Genomic DNA, 19845 nt, shown 5'->3' on the forward strand with positions numbered 1-19845 from the left:
TTTAGTTTCTAATTGCGATTTTACAGTTGAATAGTGAAAACTATTATAAAACGACCAACAAACAAAAGCGTTCTAAGAATTTAAGTGAAAGTATATTGTGAGTTTTTTACTCAATCATTTCTATTGATCGTTAACTTACATACAAAAAATATATTTGATTGTTTATATGGTTTTTGAACGTGTTAGCTGTCATTCCCGCAAGATTACAGAAAAACTTTTTAAAGCCGTTACATTGTACGCAATATTTTTAAAATTAAAATTCAAGACGATATTTAAAAAAAAAAGGTTTATGATGCAACAAAAAAAAACATTAGGGCCGGTTTCACCACTTATGGATAAATTTCATTTGACAGATAAATGTAATGCTGTCTCCATCTATTCGGACAAAACAAACAGAGACGGCATCACAGATATCTATACTTATCTATAACAAAATTGATCAATGATTCAACAGGGGATAAATCTGACTTCGACTGAATAATTTATTACTTATTACGTTTCTCAACGTTGGGCCACAATTCTTCAGTAGACGTTGAATGCACAGAACAGAAATAAGGATTATTATTGGCTCAAAAATACATTTCATCAACCATTTATGAGACGGAACCATTAAATATCGCTGTTAATTTCTTCGACGTATTATTATAAAAATGACTTGAAACGCTCCGTTTTACATCAGTTCAATCGGTTTTCCATTTCCATTTGACGTTTGAATCTGACAGATGTTTTGAAATTTTGGTTTTTAATCTGTGTGTCATTTGCCGTATGCGGTCTTATATTCAATTTGTTTTATGTAAACTAATATTATAAAGAAATAAAGTGATCTCAACTCATTCCGAAGCTATAAACATGGTTCGCGTAATAACACAAGAAACATACGATGAAGTTGTTCAGGAGAATATCAAGGAATTCGACATGAGTGCGGAGGAGGCTATCCAGGACGCAACAGCCCAGTTTGAGGCACAGGTATTCCATTAAAACTCAATTAATGTTCATTACCATCCATACTTATAGTTACAAAAGAGTTTCCCTTCTTAGTCCTATTATCTTTTATCATGCTTGTAACCTAAAGTTTGAAGGACTTTCAATTTATTTTCTTTAACTTTTCAGGGTGTAGACTTGTCTAATATTATCAAAGACTTAGTTCTTTCATCTGGAGAGGACCACGCAGTTTCTAAAGCTATCACAAAACTGAAAGAACTCAAAAATGAAGGTGATGATGGTGAGATTTTCAAGGAACTCGAAATTCTGAAGGTATTTTTACGAATTACAATAATTGTTGTATGAATTTTATTTATTATTAATATCTACTTTGTCTACCAGTTGTGATAACATTCAAATATTATATTTATTTCCTTCTATCATGATGCATGCAACATCTACTTACAAAATGTTTGTAATATTTTTTATTATGTACATGATAAATAGAAATAAGTTAACCTCTGTAAATCCTCATGTAAAGTACAAATCAATTTTAGAATAACTGCCGAATGTACTACTACATACAAGGTGGGATGGATTATCCCGACAAATTTTAACCATGCATTCCTGAAGCCATATTGAGTAATAAATATAATAATATATTTCCATTTTTATGTAAAAAAGTTGCAGGTATGAAAATGGTGGAGGTGCAGACATTATGTATTTATTATGTATGAAAAAATAAAAAAGTTAAAAAGCATAATTCAACCTAGGATCATGTAACATTTATTCTCAATATGGCTTCAGGAATGTGTGGTTAAAATTTGCCGGGATAATCCTTCCCACCTTGTATATGGAGTACAAATTATTTAGTGAAATGAGTACTTTAAAGTTATGGAAATAAATTCCATAATCACTTAACTGGGAATTCTTGGCTCGGTCTGTAGTTTGTAGTTTTTTACTGTCACATTAAAACATTTGTCAATCTTGTATGGCGCTAAATATGTGGCTGTAAAATGACATAGTACAAAAGTAACCAGCTACTTTTGATGCTGATTGGACTAGGTATGGTAACATTTATTCACAATATGACTGCATGTAATGTGTGGTTAAAAGAAAGAAAGAAGACATTTATTCACTTCACCACTTGTATATTAATACAAATTATTACGTGAATTGAGTACACTTACACAAAGTTATGTCCCCGCGAAATAAATTCCATAATCACTTAACTGGAATTCTGATTTTCTCAGGTCTGTGTTATGTTTTAACTCAAATTGTTTTTTTAGTGTCACATTAAAACATTTGTCAATCTTGTATGGCGCTAAGTATGTGGCTGTAAAATGACATAGTACAAAAGTAACCAGCTACTTTTGATGCTGATTGGACTAGGTATGGTAAAAAAAGCACAACACACACACAATGACTTAACATGTTCATGTAACCGGTTAACATGTTTTAACTCAAATTGTCATTATTTCCAGGCAGAATGTAACAAAGACATAGCTCGACGAGTTAAAGCAGGCAAAGAGGGAGCCTACACAGTATTGCTTGAATTACTACAAGCAAGACAGAAGACATACTCCGAGGAGGCAAATGAGAAAGATGCAAGATATATTGTCAATGTATTGAATTGCTTAGTAGCACTTATGGATGTACAGCCTGACTTATTGGACCAGAGAGGAGTTGACGTTATTAAAAAGTAATTATTAATATTATTTAAATAAAAATTAAGAATTCATCATATCAGCCGTAAGACGTCCACTGTTGGACATAGGCCTCCCCCATAGACCTCCAGTTGCTTCGGTTGGATGCGGCCTGTATCCACCGTGAACCTGTGGCTTTATCCTATGCTGCTGCTGATCTACAGTCTCCATTTGAGAACTTTTTGGCCCTATTGGCCATCTGTTCTCTATGCTCGTACTTTGTCACTGTCTCCAAAATAGTACTTTAAAAAAATACACACTTGCAAGCAAAGCTAGGGACGATCTTTAGAATTTGACAAAAACTCCCTACCTGTCATTAAATTTTGCCCCCTGAATTGTAGGGTCCTGGGTAAAAAAGTATCACAAAATATTAGATAAGTAGTAGTAGTTTTTCTTATGCCAATCAAACAAAAAATGAGAAAGCTGAAGCGCGTCAAAGTTGAGTAGTGGGATTCCATGACGTCACTTCTTATTCAAAAGTGGACTTCACAGGGAACTTTAACTGGCTATATTTTCGTCCGTTTTTGTATAATTGTCGTAAGAAAAATATGTCTGATATTTTTTGAAAATCCTACTGACAGACTATATTTTTAGAAATCTAGCCAATTCCGATGTCTGTTTATATAATATTCAAAAAATTTCAATGGTTTTTTAACAGTATTCTAGACAACACAGAAGATGAGAACATACTGATGGCAACATTGAAATGGACTAGCACATGTTGCATTAAACATGAGATGAATCGCCAGCGCCTGTTTGCAAAAAACATAGCAAGCAATCTGAAGTCTTTGCTGCAGGTCCAGAATAATGTTAAGGTAAGCTGACGGAAAAACGAAATAAAGCTGACAGCAGGGTGAATCCCACTAATATTATAAATGCGAAAGTTTGTGTGTCTGTTTGTTTGTTACTTCGTCACGTCTAAACCGGTGAACCAATTTAGATGAAATTCGTTGTACAGATAGTTTGAGTCCCGGAAAAGGATATTTTTATCCCAGAAAATTGCTTAGTTCCCACGGTATAGTGATAACCAAATTTTACGCGGACGGAGTCGTGGGTATCGGCTAGTATATTATAAAAAGTTTTGACCACTCTGTTAAGCGTCAATATCATCTCACGTCTGTTAGCACAATGGAAGGACAAGTCGCAAGAATTTTGATCATGCTACATTTAACATTAGTATTGTTTTTAGTTTCAATAAAAAATTACTTTGAGCATTATCTCTTATATTAATATGTGCTGAAACTAAAAAAACGCCGCAAAAACGATGAATATTCACCCAGTAGCTCCAAACTGAAAAAGGGTTACTCTAAATTAATTAATGTATAATAGGTATTACAGTGCTATAATAATAAAAGTTTTAAAGAAAAATAAATTCTGACTTCTTTTGTCGATTTGTCATTTTTTTTTATAGTTACTTTCAGAGGTGTTGGCAGTCATACGAAAATTTCCTCTCGACGATGACATTAGAGTCGAGTTTGGGAAAGCACACGACCACGCCAGAGAACTAGGTTTCCTGATGCTGGATTCACTCACTAATTTATTAAAAGGTAAAGTTTTACTTTATTTTCCGTAATACAGGAACAGCGAATTTATTTTGGTCCATTAGCATATTAAAACGGCTCTTACAGGTGTACAGATAGCAGAAACTTAAAAAAGGTTAATATAATTTACTGAATCAGGCGTTACATTGCGGAAGTCCATATAAGCCTAATTCATTATAATTAAAGGTAAATAATTAAGCATTAAGCATTGTTGAGCTACCAGCCCTTTCGGCTATATATAACTATATCTACCTACATTGATAATGTATGGTACAAAGTTAATGTATATTGCCGAATAAACATTTTCTTTCTTTCTTCCTAACTAACTTCAAGTTCCATTTGGTGATCTTAATATGCGACGGAAACTGATTATTTACTACATTTTTAATATATGTATGTGATTGTACCTCCTGTGTTTCTTTTTGTTGTGACGTCTGGTCTAACGAAAAGCCGCATTATTGAAAGAAGTGGTGAAACCGATTGCAATTTCAAGTGCTTCAAACAATAGGCCTCCATTGGCTTGTATTGGGTCGATTCGAATGGGTTGTCTAACGAAAATATTCACTCTGCGCCACTACCTTGTCGCTATCAAGTCGTCAACATAAATGTATCGTTGTAACCAGAGAACAGCAGGCCGCCGCTGGTGTCAGAGCTGATGCAGACCATATCGTCCCTGCTGGTGCGGCACGAGCTGTGCGCGGCGGTCGCGGATGGCGGCGCCGGCGTGCTGTTCACGGTGCTCGCTGACAACGCGGACAATGCTGCGGTGGTGCAACAGGCTAGCCGGCTGTGAGTCTCACATCATCATCATCCCAGCCTATATCATCAGCCGGAAGACGTCCACTGCTGAACAAAGCCTCCACATTCGACGCAATGAACGACAACTCGCCACTGGTTTCCCGCAAATCTCACGATGCCTTCAATTTTCTCCCCGATCCGACTTTTCTCACCCAACCCCCACCAATTTGTTCTTCGAGCGATGTTTAGAGCTTCAAGCCCATTGCCACTTCAACTTGCATATTCTTCGGGTTAAACCTACGAATATTAAACGCGAAAGTTTGTGAGTATGTGTGCTATGGCATGTAGGAAAATAGTGCCTAACTGATTAGCCGTAAAAGAATTGGAAATCGAAAGTATCGCTTGAATGAATCTGGTACCATCCTTAGCATTTTTCCGAATAAATGTGAATTTAAAAATGCTGACATTATTCCACAAAACCAAACCCCTCATTTCCCACACATCCATCATTAATAAAAAAAAAAGTTTTACTGTATAATTTAATAAACGTACGCAATGAAAACGGTGTTACAAACCCACACACGGTGCTTACATATTTTTTTTTATTATCAACAAATACTAAAATCCGCACATTTTCTCAGCAGACTGGAAATGCGAGCGCAAAAACAAACATCTATCATTATCCAGAAAGAGTGACTTCTTCTTCACCGTTATCTCATGCTCCAGTCTTCCCCGTTCATGTATCAAATCTGCTCTCAACTTCTCCGTTTCCAAAGACCTCTTCTGCAATAAACTCATGCTGTCATTCAAGTCCCTTACTTCTTCTATCAACCCAATCAAGGATCCTTCTCTACAGTTTTCTATGTTCGGTCTATAATTTTTTGTATGCAACCTAGTTTGAGCCACTTGAATTCTCTGATTCACTTTCATCATCTCTTCGTGCAATGTTTCCAAGATATTTTCCGTTTCGACAATCTTCTGCAGTGTCAGAAGCAGCTGGTTTTCTAACTCCTTTTTCACCTGTTCAGTTTTAGCAATCCTTTCAGATAGCTCTTTGTTTACTTTTATATCTTGCGAACGTAGGTCTCTAGCTGAGTTTATCAGAGCTGCCTCTACTTTTGCTCTTAGAGCTTTAGATTTCTCCATGGCAATCCTAAATTGCTCCAAAGTTGACACGGTGTTGTATTCCCAAGATTGCACATTGGACTGCCCTTCAGAAAGCCGCGTGGCTCCTGCAGAGTCTTTCACGTTTACCGCTTTAGTTTCTAATTCAGCGTTTTCGCTTTCATATTTGAACGCCAGATATTTGTTGCTCCAATCTCTTTCTAACGCATGTTTCGCTGCTAAATTCATAGCCAGTTGGTTCTCGATGTCTCTGAGCATTTCTCGGTGCAGTCTTTTTATGTTTTCTATCAATGCTGACTCGGTAAATAGTGCTTCTTGCGGCTCGTCGTAAACCAAATCGGATTGCATTCTATTAGCTCTCACATCTAAACACTCTTCAGTTATGTACTCTGGTATTTTGAGGACATCCATTGCATTTTTAAGTTGTTGCCTTTGAGATTCTAATATAATCAATTCTGCGTCTATGTCTCTTATTGCTCGCTCTAGTTCTGCTTTCCAGTAATTGATATGTCTTGCTCTATGTTGCAGTTGGTCTGTGCTGTCACTATAATCGTGGCAAGATGTTTGATTCACTTTTATGATGCAGTTTTTTGTGATCGACGTGTTTTTATCTGTTGTTCCGATAATATCACCTTTCAAGACGTCTTTGTTGTGTTCGTGCCATTCTCTTACCGATTTGAAACCGTAGTTCTTGTTGCCAAATGAAAGTAGATCTCCATTTTGTGATGCTGACATGTTTTGATGATTTGGTGACGATAGTTTGATGGTTTGTTATTAGTTTGGGTGTACGCGTATTGTCAACTAATGAACTGAGCTCTATTGATCAAATTGTGGTTGCTATGGTAAATAGTTAAATCAATAGCCTTGTTTTGCTTATGACCTATTTATTTGATTTACGACCAGAACACAAGAAAATATTGATCTAAGGCCACGTACGCACTAAGCGACAAACCGCGCGATTTTAGCGCGCCATCCCTCTTCAAAGTATCGCTTGAGAATATTATCGCGTAGATCGAAATTAACTGTTAGACAACGCAATTCCCTAATGGGAAGACAACAGTTATCACATTTGAAATATTATGAGGAACACACTTATTTTTTTATTAGGTTTTAAATTACTATGGTACGCTCAGTGATCGAGTTCAGCTTCGAGTTTTTTAAACTCTAATAATTCTAGTGAAATTTCGTACGGTCGAGTTCATAAACTTGTGAGCAAAAATTCAATCAAAAATATCTGAACACGCTTCTACGCCGTTAACAATAGAGTCGTGTTCAGATATTTTTGATCAAATTTTTGGTCACAAGTTTATGAACTCGACTGTACGCGGGTTCGATAATAGTAATAGGTTCGGTAACAGTGTACGAGTTTAAAGTGATTATACAACCAAAGATTCTGTGAATATTTCAAGCGTCTACCTGTTGCCGTTATTAATATCAAGCAAAAAACGGCAAAACAATCACGTTTGTTGTATGGGAGCCCCCCTTAAATATACATTTTATTCCGTTTTTAGTATTTGTTGTTATAGCGGCCACAGTAATACATAATCTGTGAAAATTTAAAGTGTCTAACTATTACGACTCAAGAGATAGAGCCCTGTGCTGTGACAGACGGACGGACAGACAGACAGACAGCGGTCTCTCAGTAATAGGGTTCCGTTGTCACCCTAAAAAAAAAAAGACTGACATGGAAAACTTTTCTCACTTTAACTATATACAGACTCTCGAGGTTTCGGCTCACATAGCTAATAGTAATATATTATGTTTCTCGTTTGTTCCAGTATAACAGCTCTAGCCGGCAACGACGACGTCAAAAGGCAACTCGTGAAGAGCGGCATAGTTCCCATCATGGTGCTGATGCTGACGAGGCATTGTGTAAGTACCTACCCCCTTAGTCGAATAAACTATCACTATTATACTTTAAAAATACAAGGTTATTTGATTCCTGACCTACCGTAGAACGTTCTCACAGTATTCTAATTCAGGTCTTTTTGAAATTGAATGTAGGTCTGAATGAAAATGGTGTAATATTTTGAGTTGATACCGCTGTACATTTAAGTGTGCGATATTGATTTTAAGCGCTGAAAATACAAGAGACAAAAAGCGGCCTACGTACGGAACGACATTTTTTTTTACAACGAATCTTTTTTTTCTACAGAACAACGCATCAGCCACGTCATCGAATCTCAAATGCGTGGCGGCGTTAGCGCTCCGCGAGCCGGAGCACAGCAGACAGTTCTACGACTGCGGCGCGCCCGAAGCCATAGTGGACTGCCTCAACAGACACCCCGATCATCCCGGGGTACAGGTAACTGCTGCCTTTTTTTTGGGGTTCCAGAGCCAAAATGGCAAAAACGGAACCCTTATAGTTCCGCCATGTCCTGTCTGTCTGTCCGTCCGTCCGTCCGCGGCTTTGCTCAGGGATTATCAATGCTAGAAAGCTATAATTTTGCACGGATGTATACGTAAATTATGCCGACAAAATGGTACAATAAAATATTCTAATAACAATTTTTTAGTGTACCTCCCAATGCCTCCCATAGACGTAAAGTGGGGGTGATTTTTTTTTCTCATCTTACCCTATAGTGTGGGGTATCGTTGGATAGGTCTTTTACAACCATTAGGGGTTTGCTAAGACGAATTTTGTATTGTAGCGCATACATTGAAAATTACATTAAATCTCTTTGAAAAGAATGAAATTAACAGTGGTGATAATTTTTAAAAGTTGTACAACAAAAGTTCAGTTATGCGAGTAGAATCGAACCATGGATTAAAAGCCCCATGAACAGAGACACCCTGTATATCCTCGCGAATTGTAGATAAATTGACTCTGTCGATTCCAACTACGGTAACGACGAGCGACCCGATAGATATTTTTTCACCTTTTTTTTTCAGAAAAATGGCTGCTGGGCGATCCGCAACATGGTGGCCCGGTGTCGCGACATGAACCCCAAGTTCAAAGAGTTGGGCGTCGAAGCGATCCTGAACAGGGCCTACGAACGGTTCCTGGACGACTTCGGGTTCGACGTTAAGTCGGCTCTGCGGGACTTAGAGTGCGACGTTAAGTTTGACGAGCAGTGGACCGGGAAAGGCTTCGAGTTGGAACAGTAAAAAGGGTTAAGAAACTAATGCCTTAGCGTCGTAATGACTGAGTTACCTAAGTTTTTATACAGTCAGTGGTGACAAGTATGGCAATGCTTGTGTACTAACTGCAAGGTGTTGCACCTGAAGACATTTAACTCACGCTTCTCTCTTAGTTGCCATGTAAGGAACATAAAGGTAGTTACAGCCTGATTGTCTAACGCAATCACAATCGTTTTCATCTCTTCTTTCTGTCACACGGTATAACATGAGGGTAGAAAAAGATAGAATGCTATCGCGAGCACCCGCGCGTTAGGCAATACGGCTGGGCCAAATATAGCGATCTTGTGCTCGAAGAAATACATAATTACACTAGACGCAAATGTAGTGTTATCGTTCGGTAAAAGGGATATTCCCAGCTATCTGTATCCTTTTGTTCGCATGGCGAAATATTGGGATATTTTCCCAATTGAGGACTAGTGGGAAAAATCCCAGTAGTACGTACCAACCACATTCCCTTTAGTTTGCACCCGCGGTAATACCTAAGTGTGCCCGCACTTATTACTGCGGGAGTTTTTCCCACTTGTCCTCAATTGGGAAAAATTCCCACTATGAAAAATTGGAAATAGCCCCTGTAAAGTATGAGTGTGACTAAAGAGTACTGTTGCATAAAGTATTAATTACTTATTATAAACTGATACTTTCGTATCTGCTTTATGTTTGTATTGTTAAATATTTATTTACTAACAAATTAATAATTCTGCGCCTTGTATTTTTTATACAATCACATTTTTTTAACAAAAAAATAATTTTATTTCAATACATCCCTTATCCATGCATCGGAGCATCTACATATTTTAATAATCAATACCACTGATTTCCTTGACATTAGTATGAGATGTCAACATGACATTAGTACAAATGTTTAATAATGAGACTTATTCCGTGATTACTAGTTCGACTTTCGAAGGTTGGCTGCCAATAAAAAAAAGCTCCTGCGGTGAAAAAACATTTATTGATTGAAATCAAATTGTAATTGTGCATATTTTTACATTGTAATTAAAAACTCAACATAACAAATAATAATGATTAAAATAAATAATTGGATCGTTAAAAACAGTACTGAAGCAAGCATAAAGCGAAGTTCTTTGCTGATATGTTACAATTTCGGCAAAGTATATTTCGCTTTTACGGTCCAACTTTCCCACAGTCCGTCTGTAACGTCTTAAAAAGATATTGGCAGCGGTTAAAGGGTTATTCGAGCGTTTTGAACCGCCTCAATTTTCGTAGTCACATTTTTTTATGAATGAGCTGTAGAGTTCGATGACATTTTAGGTTATTTTTAGACGTCCCGTACTTCTACTAGATAACCTGTAACAGAATCTTCTGCCACGTCACCAAAAATGTGCCCACGAAAATATAAAAAATTAACCCTCGAATAATGACCCATTAATGCTTTATCCAGAACTAAATCTGTACACTTCGTTCATTTTAAGCATTACAAAGAGGGTACGGTCTTGACGTATGTATATCTCTATCGAAAAACACTTTTGAAAAATAAGTCACAGCAAATACGGTAAAATTATTTAGCAAGGACATTTATGGTCATTTAGATTATTTTGGATTCATAAGGAATATTTTTTTTTTTCAATAAAAATACTTCAAGATTGTTTACGCTTTTTCTAGTGCCAAAATAAAGGAAGTTACAATTTGTTTACTGAATGAACATGATGTAAAGCGAAATAAAAACTCGATGGTGTTTATGGTCCTTCAAAAATAATTATCTTTTTTCTCTTATCTGCTGCATGAAATTTACAATTAAAATTTAACGTTTACTAAAAATATCAAAAACGCATTAAAAAAATAATTTGGAAAAAAATAAACTAAACCTTACGAACATGGCCAGAATACCTTAAAATCTAAATATTGTCATGAAAAACTGACAGTACAAAACTTAACTATTTATATAAGATAAAAGTATTTTATTTGTACATATTTGTGACATACCTAATTTAAAAAAAATCGCTTGTAATTCTACAAGTGTTTTAAAACATTTTCAAACATTGAATAAAAAATGCAATGCAGTTAAATTAGGTTATGGTGACACTTATAATATGTGGTCTCTTTTGACATACCAAACACTACTTTTAAAAAAGCTCGTATGTTAATATCGATGATTTTCTGAGTGAACTTTTTTTCCCTTAGCTTGTGTCCCACTGGTGGCACAAGCCTCCCTTCTTTCTTCCACTCTTTGTTTTTTTTTTCAGTGAACTTAAATGAACATTTCAAGGGCCAATTTTGTTGATTTTTTCAAAGTAGTGGCGATATTTTGAGGAGGATTGCGATAGTGTAAAATTAAGTAGTGCCACTATTATCAGTGGCGTTACTACGCTATCAGGGACCTGTAGCAAACCATTGAAGCTTTCCTCAGCATAATAAATGTGCACCATTGTACCTTCTGTCATTTCTTGGGTATCTTCTGTCATTTCTCCTTGTTTATTGCTACGTCACTGACTATTAGGCAAATCACAATACAGAAAAAAAAGTAAAGTAGAAGTCAGTCATCGAGGCATACTACTTCCACTTGTTTTTTTTTAAATGCTTGTTGGGCGCAGCCATTAAAAAATTAACAAATAAAATCACAAGACAGGTAACTTTGAACATTAAAGTTCATTTTCACAGTATAGGCATAAAGATCAGAGTTTGCGATTGACTTACTGTCACAGAAATCCAATGACATGTTTTTGTCATACCGCGATTCCCCAACTCAATCCTTTGGCACGACCAACGTGGCGTTTTATATTTGATAACGTAACTTATCAACTTTTTTTTGAGTTGTCAAACTCGCCCGCATTTTTAGGCAAAACTGCTTGTAACTTTTAAACAATGAATAACAGTGAATCAGGTACCTTTGTTATTTTATTATATACACATAACGAAAGCTATATTCAGCAGTTTTGCTGTCTTTAAAACGTGCGCACGTTTGACTTACATTACATACCAAATCTGACTTCTTTTTTATAAGTTATCAAAACGCTATCTTCTCATAGATTTTGTACATCAATACACTCGATTGACAATGTATTTATTTCAAAAATGTTAAAAATGACATATTCGAAAAAAGTAATATCTTCTGAACCGGTGACATAATAAGAACTTTGCGATAAATTAATGATAACAATTGTCAGTTGTTGATATAAAAAAAAGTTGTAAGTAACCATCATCCGAAACGAACTTTACACGAAAACATTTGTATTCAATACGGCTGAATATATACCTAGCTGCTGCTACTCGAGTTATTAAAATTCTGATTTGACAACAAAATTGACTTAAGCCTGCGTCTCCACCGGAAATATGAGAGGATGTGATGCGAGAACTGTGTTTTTCATGAACCAATAGAACGCTTCATTTTCATCCTCGCACAGCAGCGCTCCAGTAAAAACAGCTGTGCGGAGCGAGGCTATATAGGTAAGTGTACCGTTTCTATTGGTTCATGAAAAAGACATTTCTCGCACGTTTCTGATTGAAAACCGGCCTTACAGGCTCAATTATATTTACGTCATCAGCGTGTCACGTGGACATGCCACTTGATCTTGTTTTTCCTATTCTGTTTCAAATATCTTATTCTAAAATAATAAATAATTAAATGTAGTTACAATTGTCGTCTTGAGAAAAAAGTACAAGTGAAAGTGAGACAGGAATGCAAACGAAAAATATCGCCATCTCATACTTAACGCCGTCATAGTAACATTTGAAAACATCGTTAAATATTTATATTACAATTGTAACCGCATATATAAAAATATATACATAATTGTTTTTAAAGTATTTTAAGTCTTAATAATAAGGACCAGCATGGGCGTAGCCAGCCATGGGCTCGAGGTGGGGCAGCAGTCCAAATAATATGTAACTAGCAAGCTTGTAGTTAGTACCTAAATAATTTATTTTTTTAGGTTTGGTTAGGTACCTTACAGGTCATCCCCACCTTACCCCACCCTGCCCCACCATGGCTCCAAATCGGTACCAAAAATATCGCAATAACCCGGTGGCACAGGACAGAATACCGCCTATACTTTAAACGTTTAGGTAATTTTGACGACCGGATGGCCAAGTGGTCAGAGAACCTGACTACGAAGCTTAAGGTCCCGGGTTTAAATCCCGGCCGGGGCAGATATTTGTATGAATAATACGAATGTTAGTTCTCGTGTCTTGGATGTTTAATATGTATTTAAGTATGTTTATCCATTGTCTAGTGCCCATAGTACAAGCTTTGCTTAGTTTGGGACTAGGTCAATTGGTGTCAAGTGTCTTTTTAAAAAAATAAAAAAAATAATTAACTAAATGTAAGCAAATTTCAGCTGATTTGGTACATTCAAGGTTTTGAAACATTTTACTTATTAATCATTGTAATACAAACTAGACTAGTTTATTTCAATACATAAATGTTATATACCTATCCAAACCAAGTATAATGAATAGGCTAACAGTTGCTCAGCTAGGGGGGGCTCGGGGTTTCTCACCGGCATCGAATCAGAAATGAGGAGATACCTAGAAGAACGAGTGTCACCGACATAGCCAAGCGAATTAGCTCGTTGAGGTGGCAATGGGCGGGCCATATAGCACGGAAAACAAATGGCAGTTGGGGCCAAGTTCACGAATGGAGACCGCGGAGGCGCGGATCGGCAAGCGCAGCGTACGACGTCCACCAAGGGCCGGTACACACGGACAGCATTTGAACTGTAGTTGGTGTAACTGCATCAAAACTGCAAACCGACTGCAGTCCACTTACAGTTGCCGTGCAGTCCTGTCAACCGCACACTGACTGCAAGCTGGCTGCACGGTCGTAGTGCAATTATGCATTGCAGTTAAAGGCTAACCAGAATTATAAAAAACCCATATTGCGGAAAACCAATAGAACTAATTTCTTGCACTGGTAACAGTAAATTCCAATGTCATCTGTCTACTGCTGCCGAAGTTTAACGTTGTTTACGTGCGGTATTATAGTGTTATTTTGTGTTTTTGTGCGTTACAATGAAAAAATAAAAAGGGATTATTAAATATTTCTTTAAATAACATCACCGACGCCGCTGTCAATATGACTGGTAGGTATCGTATAGTAAGTGAATGAATGAATAATTTATTTATTTTGAAAAACATCACAATATTACAGTATTTACAAAGCCTGTCTAAGAAACAAAGGTATAGTGAATTTATTGTTAACGTGATTCCAAAAAAGCAGCTGAGTGAAATCAGCATTTGTCGATACATGAAATGCAAAGTCGCTGATTTTCAGTGAATCCGTTTAGACAATCACAAGACATAAAGATATCGTAACGTAAAGCATAGCAAAGCAAAACAACAGAAGCGCAGTGTGCCCAAATATAATACATAATATTATAATAAATAAAAACAAAGTGTAAAGAATGTTGCAATATAAAACGTAGAAGTGCTGTCCTCGAGACAGGTGTTTTATATTCCTGGTCAGCCTATACAATGCAGTTATATTGCAGTCGGTGTGCGGTTGACAGGTCTGCACGATAACTGTAAGCAGACTGCACAGTCGGTTTGCAGTTTTGATGCAGTTACACCAACTGCAGCAAAACTGCACTCCAACTGCCATTTTCATTTGCAGTTAGGTTGCAGTTCAAATGTCTGTACCGGCCCTAACTAGACGGATGACCTGGTTAAAGCCGTGGGCTCGCGGTGGATGTAGGCCGCTTCCAGCCAAAGCAACTGGCGGTATGTAGCGGAGGCCAGTGTAGTGAGTGGACGTCTTACGGCTGATATGATGATGATAGGATACATACAATGGCCAAATTACTTTTAACCTGAGACCTAAATGGTTCTAACGGAAGACCGGTGTCGCCTGCAAGGCTGACATCATGCTGAGTTGGGACCATTTCGTGACAATATTTTGTCTAATTTTCCATTTTTCTTTGTTTGTTTTGTAAAATGTCACGAATGAATGATTATTTCCACCTTTCTTTTCTTTTAAAATCTGGTGTAGGAGACCAAAATCCGCTCCGGGTGCGCCAGCGCAGTGTTCACAAGCGGAAGGCAGGCAGCTATCGTGCCAGGACCGTAAAATTGTCGTTTAAGGATCAAAATTATCGTACCCATCATGATAATGACCATAATACATTAAAAAAACATATGAAACGTGATGTAAGTGCAATAATAATGTTGCAAATACTTTATAGTTTAAATCACAGTGTTTTCGCTCCCTTATAATTCAACGAAAGAGTACACAGGGAGAAATACGACTCGTGCTCAACAGAGGGAGCTGTTCGCTGTAAGTATACCGCTTTAGTACTTACGTTTCGGCAATCGGTATATTCCAGTATTTTTGATACCGGTTGTCAAAGTCCTGAATTCAATATGGCTTGCAAAAAAAGAGATCAATTCATTTAAGAAAATGGCAGTTCTCATGGATCTATATTGATCACTGTACATAAAATGTGTAAGAATTGAGTGTGTCAATGTTTGAACACATCGTCATTAGTACAGCCAGCAGAAGTGGATGAGCGGTAAGGTGCTCAGTGATCTACACGACGCTACTGCCAAGGTAATATTCAGTGTTTAATAAGATTATTTTGAGCACCGTAACCACTCATCTAATTCGGCTGCTGACTCTACATTAGTTAAGAATTAACAGAGAAAACGTAGTAGCATAACCGTGGCTGAGCCGGTAGGATGACAATTTCATCCACTTCAATACACGTCTCCGAGTCTATTACGCACCTAGGACGAAGACTCTCCAAAGAAAATTCTCCAGAGGTAGTTTATGGCTAAATCTGTACACATTTTAGATAACTATTATCATTAGAAAAATACATCTTTCAGAGAAAACTGTAGTCACCAGCATCAATATCTGACAACAAAACGTGCATATATCTGATACGACTCTATTTCTAGAGGTAGGTAAGACGTGTCAGATATTTTTGCACGCTCCGCTGTGGCAGATATTAACCCCTCGTATGCGGATGCACGGATCCGTGTAAAATTTAAGGCTATCTTTTTGTGTTTTTTTTAATCAGCAGATTTTGCTCTTATCAAAACAGATGAGACTAGAATCGACTACTTTTAACCCCTCCCGCATACGAGGGGTTGATACCACAATAGTAATATTTAAAAAAACATAGCAACATTGTAATATATATTAACTGTTAGCTTTGTAAGCCCTGGCATTTTCGAGGAAGTCATGGTATTTCCACTCTTTGTAGTTCATAATATGGCGTCCATTCATAATTGTGTGAACCATTATTTTGGCATTGTATTCTAGATTGGTCAGGAGCTGTAAGAAAAAAGTCTGAGTTAGGTAACAATCGACTTCTTGCATCATCTCAATATTTTAAGCGGGATGTTTAAAAAAAAATATATATATAAAATGTGAATTGTACCGAAAGGGATGAAATTTATATGGAACCCCCGCTGAGAGACCTTATCGGACAAAAAAGGGGTTACTAAATTAAACTCGTCACACCATTAGGAGCCTCCCCCCTCTTCCCCGAACTCTTGACGGATTAAGACATGAACAAAAATTTGGGGGCGTTGGGGGACTAATTGATGACCCCAAGATTCTTTAATCTTCGGAGTTATTCATCACTGCACGCGTAAAAAAACATAACAATCGAATCTCTATCGCGTATTGGATTCCTCTATTTTGGCGTCTAAGGTGTTCACTAAACTATTCTCTACTTGGTAAATTAGTACTTACTTTGGGTGTCAACAAGAAATATTGCGCGTTGTCACATTCGGTGGTGGCCTTGACGAGCAGCTGGAACATCTTGCGTTCGTTGATCGGGTCCATGCCTTGGTTGATCTCGTCCACGCATCTAAACAGGACAGCTTTTGTTGATCATAAAGTATTAAACACGCAGTGTCGTGAGTGCCGCGTCATCTACATATGTAACGTATCGCGTCCGCTGTGTGATGTTGTGAGTATCGCCTAAGCTCCGTTATGTTGTGGTTGCCGCACCGGCTGTATATTATTGTGAGCACCGCGTTGTGAGTGTACTTTTTCGAGCAGCGCGTCAGCTGTTTAATATTTTTTTTTTACGCGTCAGCTCTGTAATGTTGTGGGTGCCGCGTCAGCCGTATAATGTTGTGAGATACGCGTCAGCTGTGTAATGTTGTGAGTGCCACGTCAGCTCTATAAAGTTGCGAGTACCAGGTGAACTCTGTAATGTTGTGACGCATCAGCTTTGTAATGTTGCGAGTACCGCGTCATATGTATAATGTACCTGAACGGCACCATGGTGAGTCTCTGAAGCGCCATAAGGTACATGGCGGTGGAGAGGGCTCGCTCGCCGCCGGACTGCGCGTGCCGCGTCAGCTGTATTGTAGCTGCACCATGGTGAGTCTCTGAAGCGCCATGAAGGTACATGGCGGTGGAGAGGCTCGCTCGCCGCCGACTGCGCGTGCCGCGTCATATGTATAATGTACCTGAACGGCATTGATAATGAATGCTGTTTAGGCGGAGAGGGCTTTTTAGGGGCTGTCGTTCGGTCCCGAAACACTGACGCATCAGTGATTTTTAGGAGCACCAGGTAAATGTTTGAATAAAAAAATCATGCGTGGAAATGCCGCCATTAAGCCGCCGGACTATCGCGTATGAATTCGCGCTAGAGGCGCTAGTGTAGCGTGAGGTCTCCGAAATGACAAATCTCATAGTTTTTGGGTGAGCTACGCGGGTTTATTTATAATAAGAATAATTTTGTGAATATTATGCATTATCTGAAATTAATTATGGCATTATGCGTTACGAGCACATGAATGTTTGTGTTTTAAGACAGTTTTTGTGTTTCGGAAACTTTTTCCTCCCTTTTTTCCGAACAAAACAGGACTACGCAAACGCAACACTTGTGTTGCGTCGATATTGTTTTATGGTACGGTTTTAAGGTCTATTAAAATATGATTTTAATCTAACTTTGTTTTCACGCCCGTAATAACAGACTTTGAAAGCCACACTTATAAAACCTCACGCAACAGTGGCGCCATCTAGAAAGACAAAAAACGATAGCCCTCATTGCGTTAAAACTGTCACAAATCCTAACTTTTAGTGGTTATGTTACCCCATAAAATCATACTTTTCAAGAAGTGACCTGACAGACGTTGCCATGGCAACACAGCCACCACGAATAGTTGATTGACCCTTAAAAGCCAAAGCTGCCACGGCTAAATGCAAAATATATCAGCACAGCCACTGAACTTAAATGTTTTCTTTCTCTCTTTTCTTTACTTATTCTAAATATTTACAGTATGGCAGAAAGTATCAGAAGGATCGATTTTTTTATACGATAGGCGGTAAACGAGCAGGTGGCGCACCTGATGAAAGAATCACCGCCGCCAATGGACACCCGTAACATAAGTTGAATCACGGATAAGCTGCCGATTCTTTGAGAAAAGACTAGAGATACTCAAGTATAGCTTAGTGCTACTTACGTCGTTCCCAGCCCTGTCCAGTTTGACCTCGCCCGCGACCCCATCTTTGCGAACATCTCTCCGAAACTCTTGTCTATGTCCCGAAGCAGTTCTCAACAGGCGGCAGCCACTGCGCACTGAAAATACACGTTAATTTATATTCTCAGTTGTCCTAATTCCTTCGTTGGCACTATAAAAGGCGCCAAGCTTATAGCGCATCTAAGCTAACTATTATATGTATAAGATCTCATGTACCACGTAATAAATTATTAATAATAATAACAATCATTTAATGAAATTGACATTAAATTTCCCTGTCCCTGTTTGACTTGTCACTATTGTACCGTTTTTTGTCAAACTTAAAACGAAAAATTGCTAAAAGTGGCTCCGAAGCGGTAACGTTTCGTGTGCTCTGCCTACCCATTTTGTGAATACAGGCGTGATGTTTGTTGTGTGTGTGTGAAATTAAATTATAACATAATTGTATAGACATTAAATAATTTCCATAAGAATATACAATGTGTTAATAATATTAAAAGTAATCTCATACTAACATTTTAAATGCGAAAGTTGTGTGTGTTTGTATGTTTGTCCGTCTTTCACAACGACAACGGAGCGACGGATCGACCGTGATTTTTGGTATAAAGATAGTATTGGCTACATAGGCTACTTTTATCCCCGGAAAAGCCATGCCTCCAGAGGGAACAGCGCGCGATAACCGAATTCTACGCGGGCGATGCCACGGGCAATGCTATAGTATTTTTAATAGATTGACATTCTAATACCCTAACAGTGTCAATGTACTACCAACTATGTAAACTACCATCCAATAGTGTAATGAGTTTTTGAATGAATAAATGAAATATAATAAGTAAAGCCTCAGTTCTAAACTCATATGAAGATATTTGAGGATCACTCTGTAAATAATACGTAGAAACAAGATAACGTCTCGATAGTCAAAAATCCCTACAGTCGTCTCTAAAACCAAAATAAACCCTTAGTAAGCGTAAATACTGCGCGGCAGGCTACGGAGTTTTTGTTTTGATAGATGTTTTCTATCGCGTATTTTGAAAGTATGTATTTGTTTTAGCAATACGAAGAAAAATACCTAAAAGCGCGCTTCTGATCTGACCAACTTATCTTAAACCGCCGTGCTTCGCCCCTATCCTCCTTCCCCCCCTTTCCCGATATCCACATTGATCAAGCTCTAGAGCTCGGTAGCCCTTAACTAAAATAATAATACTTATTTGTGTCACAAAGAGCAAAATGGTGTGTATTTACGGCGAGGGCGTACATTGATCCAGAATGTAGCG

At 37.8% G+C, this 19845-nt stretch overlaps 3 protein-coding genes across 3 annotated transcripts; 1 reads left to right on the top strand and 2 right to left on the bottom strand.

Annotated features, from left to right (window-relative positions):
- Positions 1-724: 724 nt before the first annotated feature.
- On the top strand, positions 725-10752 carry LOC141440483 (armadillo repeat-containing protein 6 homolog). Its single transcript, XM_074105008.1, has 9 exons — positions 725-966; positions 1111-1254; positions 2406-2623; positions 3286-3442; positions 4039-4174; positions 4792-4957; positions 7810-7903; positions 8187-8336; positions 8924-10752. Exons 1-9 carry the CDS (start codon positions 850-852, stop codon positions 9137-9139), a joined length of 1398 nt encoding a protein of 465 aa, XP_073961109.1. The 5' UTR covers positions 725-849; the 3' UTR covers positions 9140-10752.
- LOC141440487 (tektin-4-like) lies at positions 5523-6847 on the bottom strand. Its single transcript, XM_074105012.1, has one exon. The coding sequence runs from the start codon at positions 6764-6766 to the stop codon at positions 5525-5527; it is 1242 nt and encodes a 413-aa protein (XP_073961113.1). The 5' UTR covers positions 6767-6847; the 3' UTR covers positions 5523-5524.
- Positions 10753-15968: 5216 nt separating the features above from the next.
- On the bottom strand, positions 15969-17495 carry LOC141440174 (structural maintenance of chromosomes protein 5-like). Its single transcript, XM_074104635.1, has 3 exons — positions 17353-17495; positions 16827-16944; positions 15969-16403 (listed from the first exon to the last, which is right to left on the bottom strand). The coding sequence occupies exons 1-3, from the start codon at positions 17493-17495 to the stop codon at positions 16269-16271; spliced, it is 396 nt and encodes a 131-aa protein (XP_073960736.1). The 3' UTR covers positions 15969-16268.
- Between the last annotated feature and the right edge of the window lie 2350 nt (positions 17496-19845).

This window comes from Choristoneura fumiferana, chromosome 22, assembly GCF_025370935.1.
Source record: "Choristoneura fumiferana chromosome 22, NRCan_CFum_1, whole genome shotgun sequence".
NCBI classification, from domain to species: domain Eukaryota; kingdom Metazoa; phylum Arthropoda; class Insecta; order Lepidoptera; family Tortricidae; genus Choristoneura; species Choristoneura fumiferana.

Coding starts and splice junctions, on each gene's coding strand:
- LOC141440174 (XM_074104635.1), bottom strand. CDS start 17,495: ATGTACCTTCATGGCGCTTCAGAGACTCACCATGGTGCAGCTACAATA. Junction 16,945..17,352: donor CTCACCATGGTGCCGTTCAG/GTACATTATACA, acceptor TGTCCTGTTTAG/ATGCGTGGACGAGATCAACC. Junction 16,404..16,826: donor ATTTCTTGTTGACACCCAAA/GTAAGTACTAAT, acceptor TTTTTCTTACAG/CTCCTGACCAATCTAGAATA.
- LOC141440483 (XM_074105008.1), top strand. CDS start 850: ATGGTTCGCGTAATAACACAAGAAACATACGATGAAGTTGTTCAGGAG. Junction 3,443..4,038: donor AGGTCCAGAATAATGTTAAG/GTAAGCTGACGG, acceptor TTTTTTTTATAG/TTACTTTCAGAGGTGTTGGC. Junction 4,175..4,791: donor ACTCACTAATTTATTAAAAG/GTAAAGTTTTAC, acceptor CGTTGTAACCAG/AGAACAGCAGGCCGCCGCTG.
- LOC141440487 (XM_074105012.1), bottom strand. CDS start 6,766: ATGTCAGCATCACAAAATGGAGATCTACTTTCATTTGGCAACAAGAAC.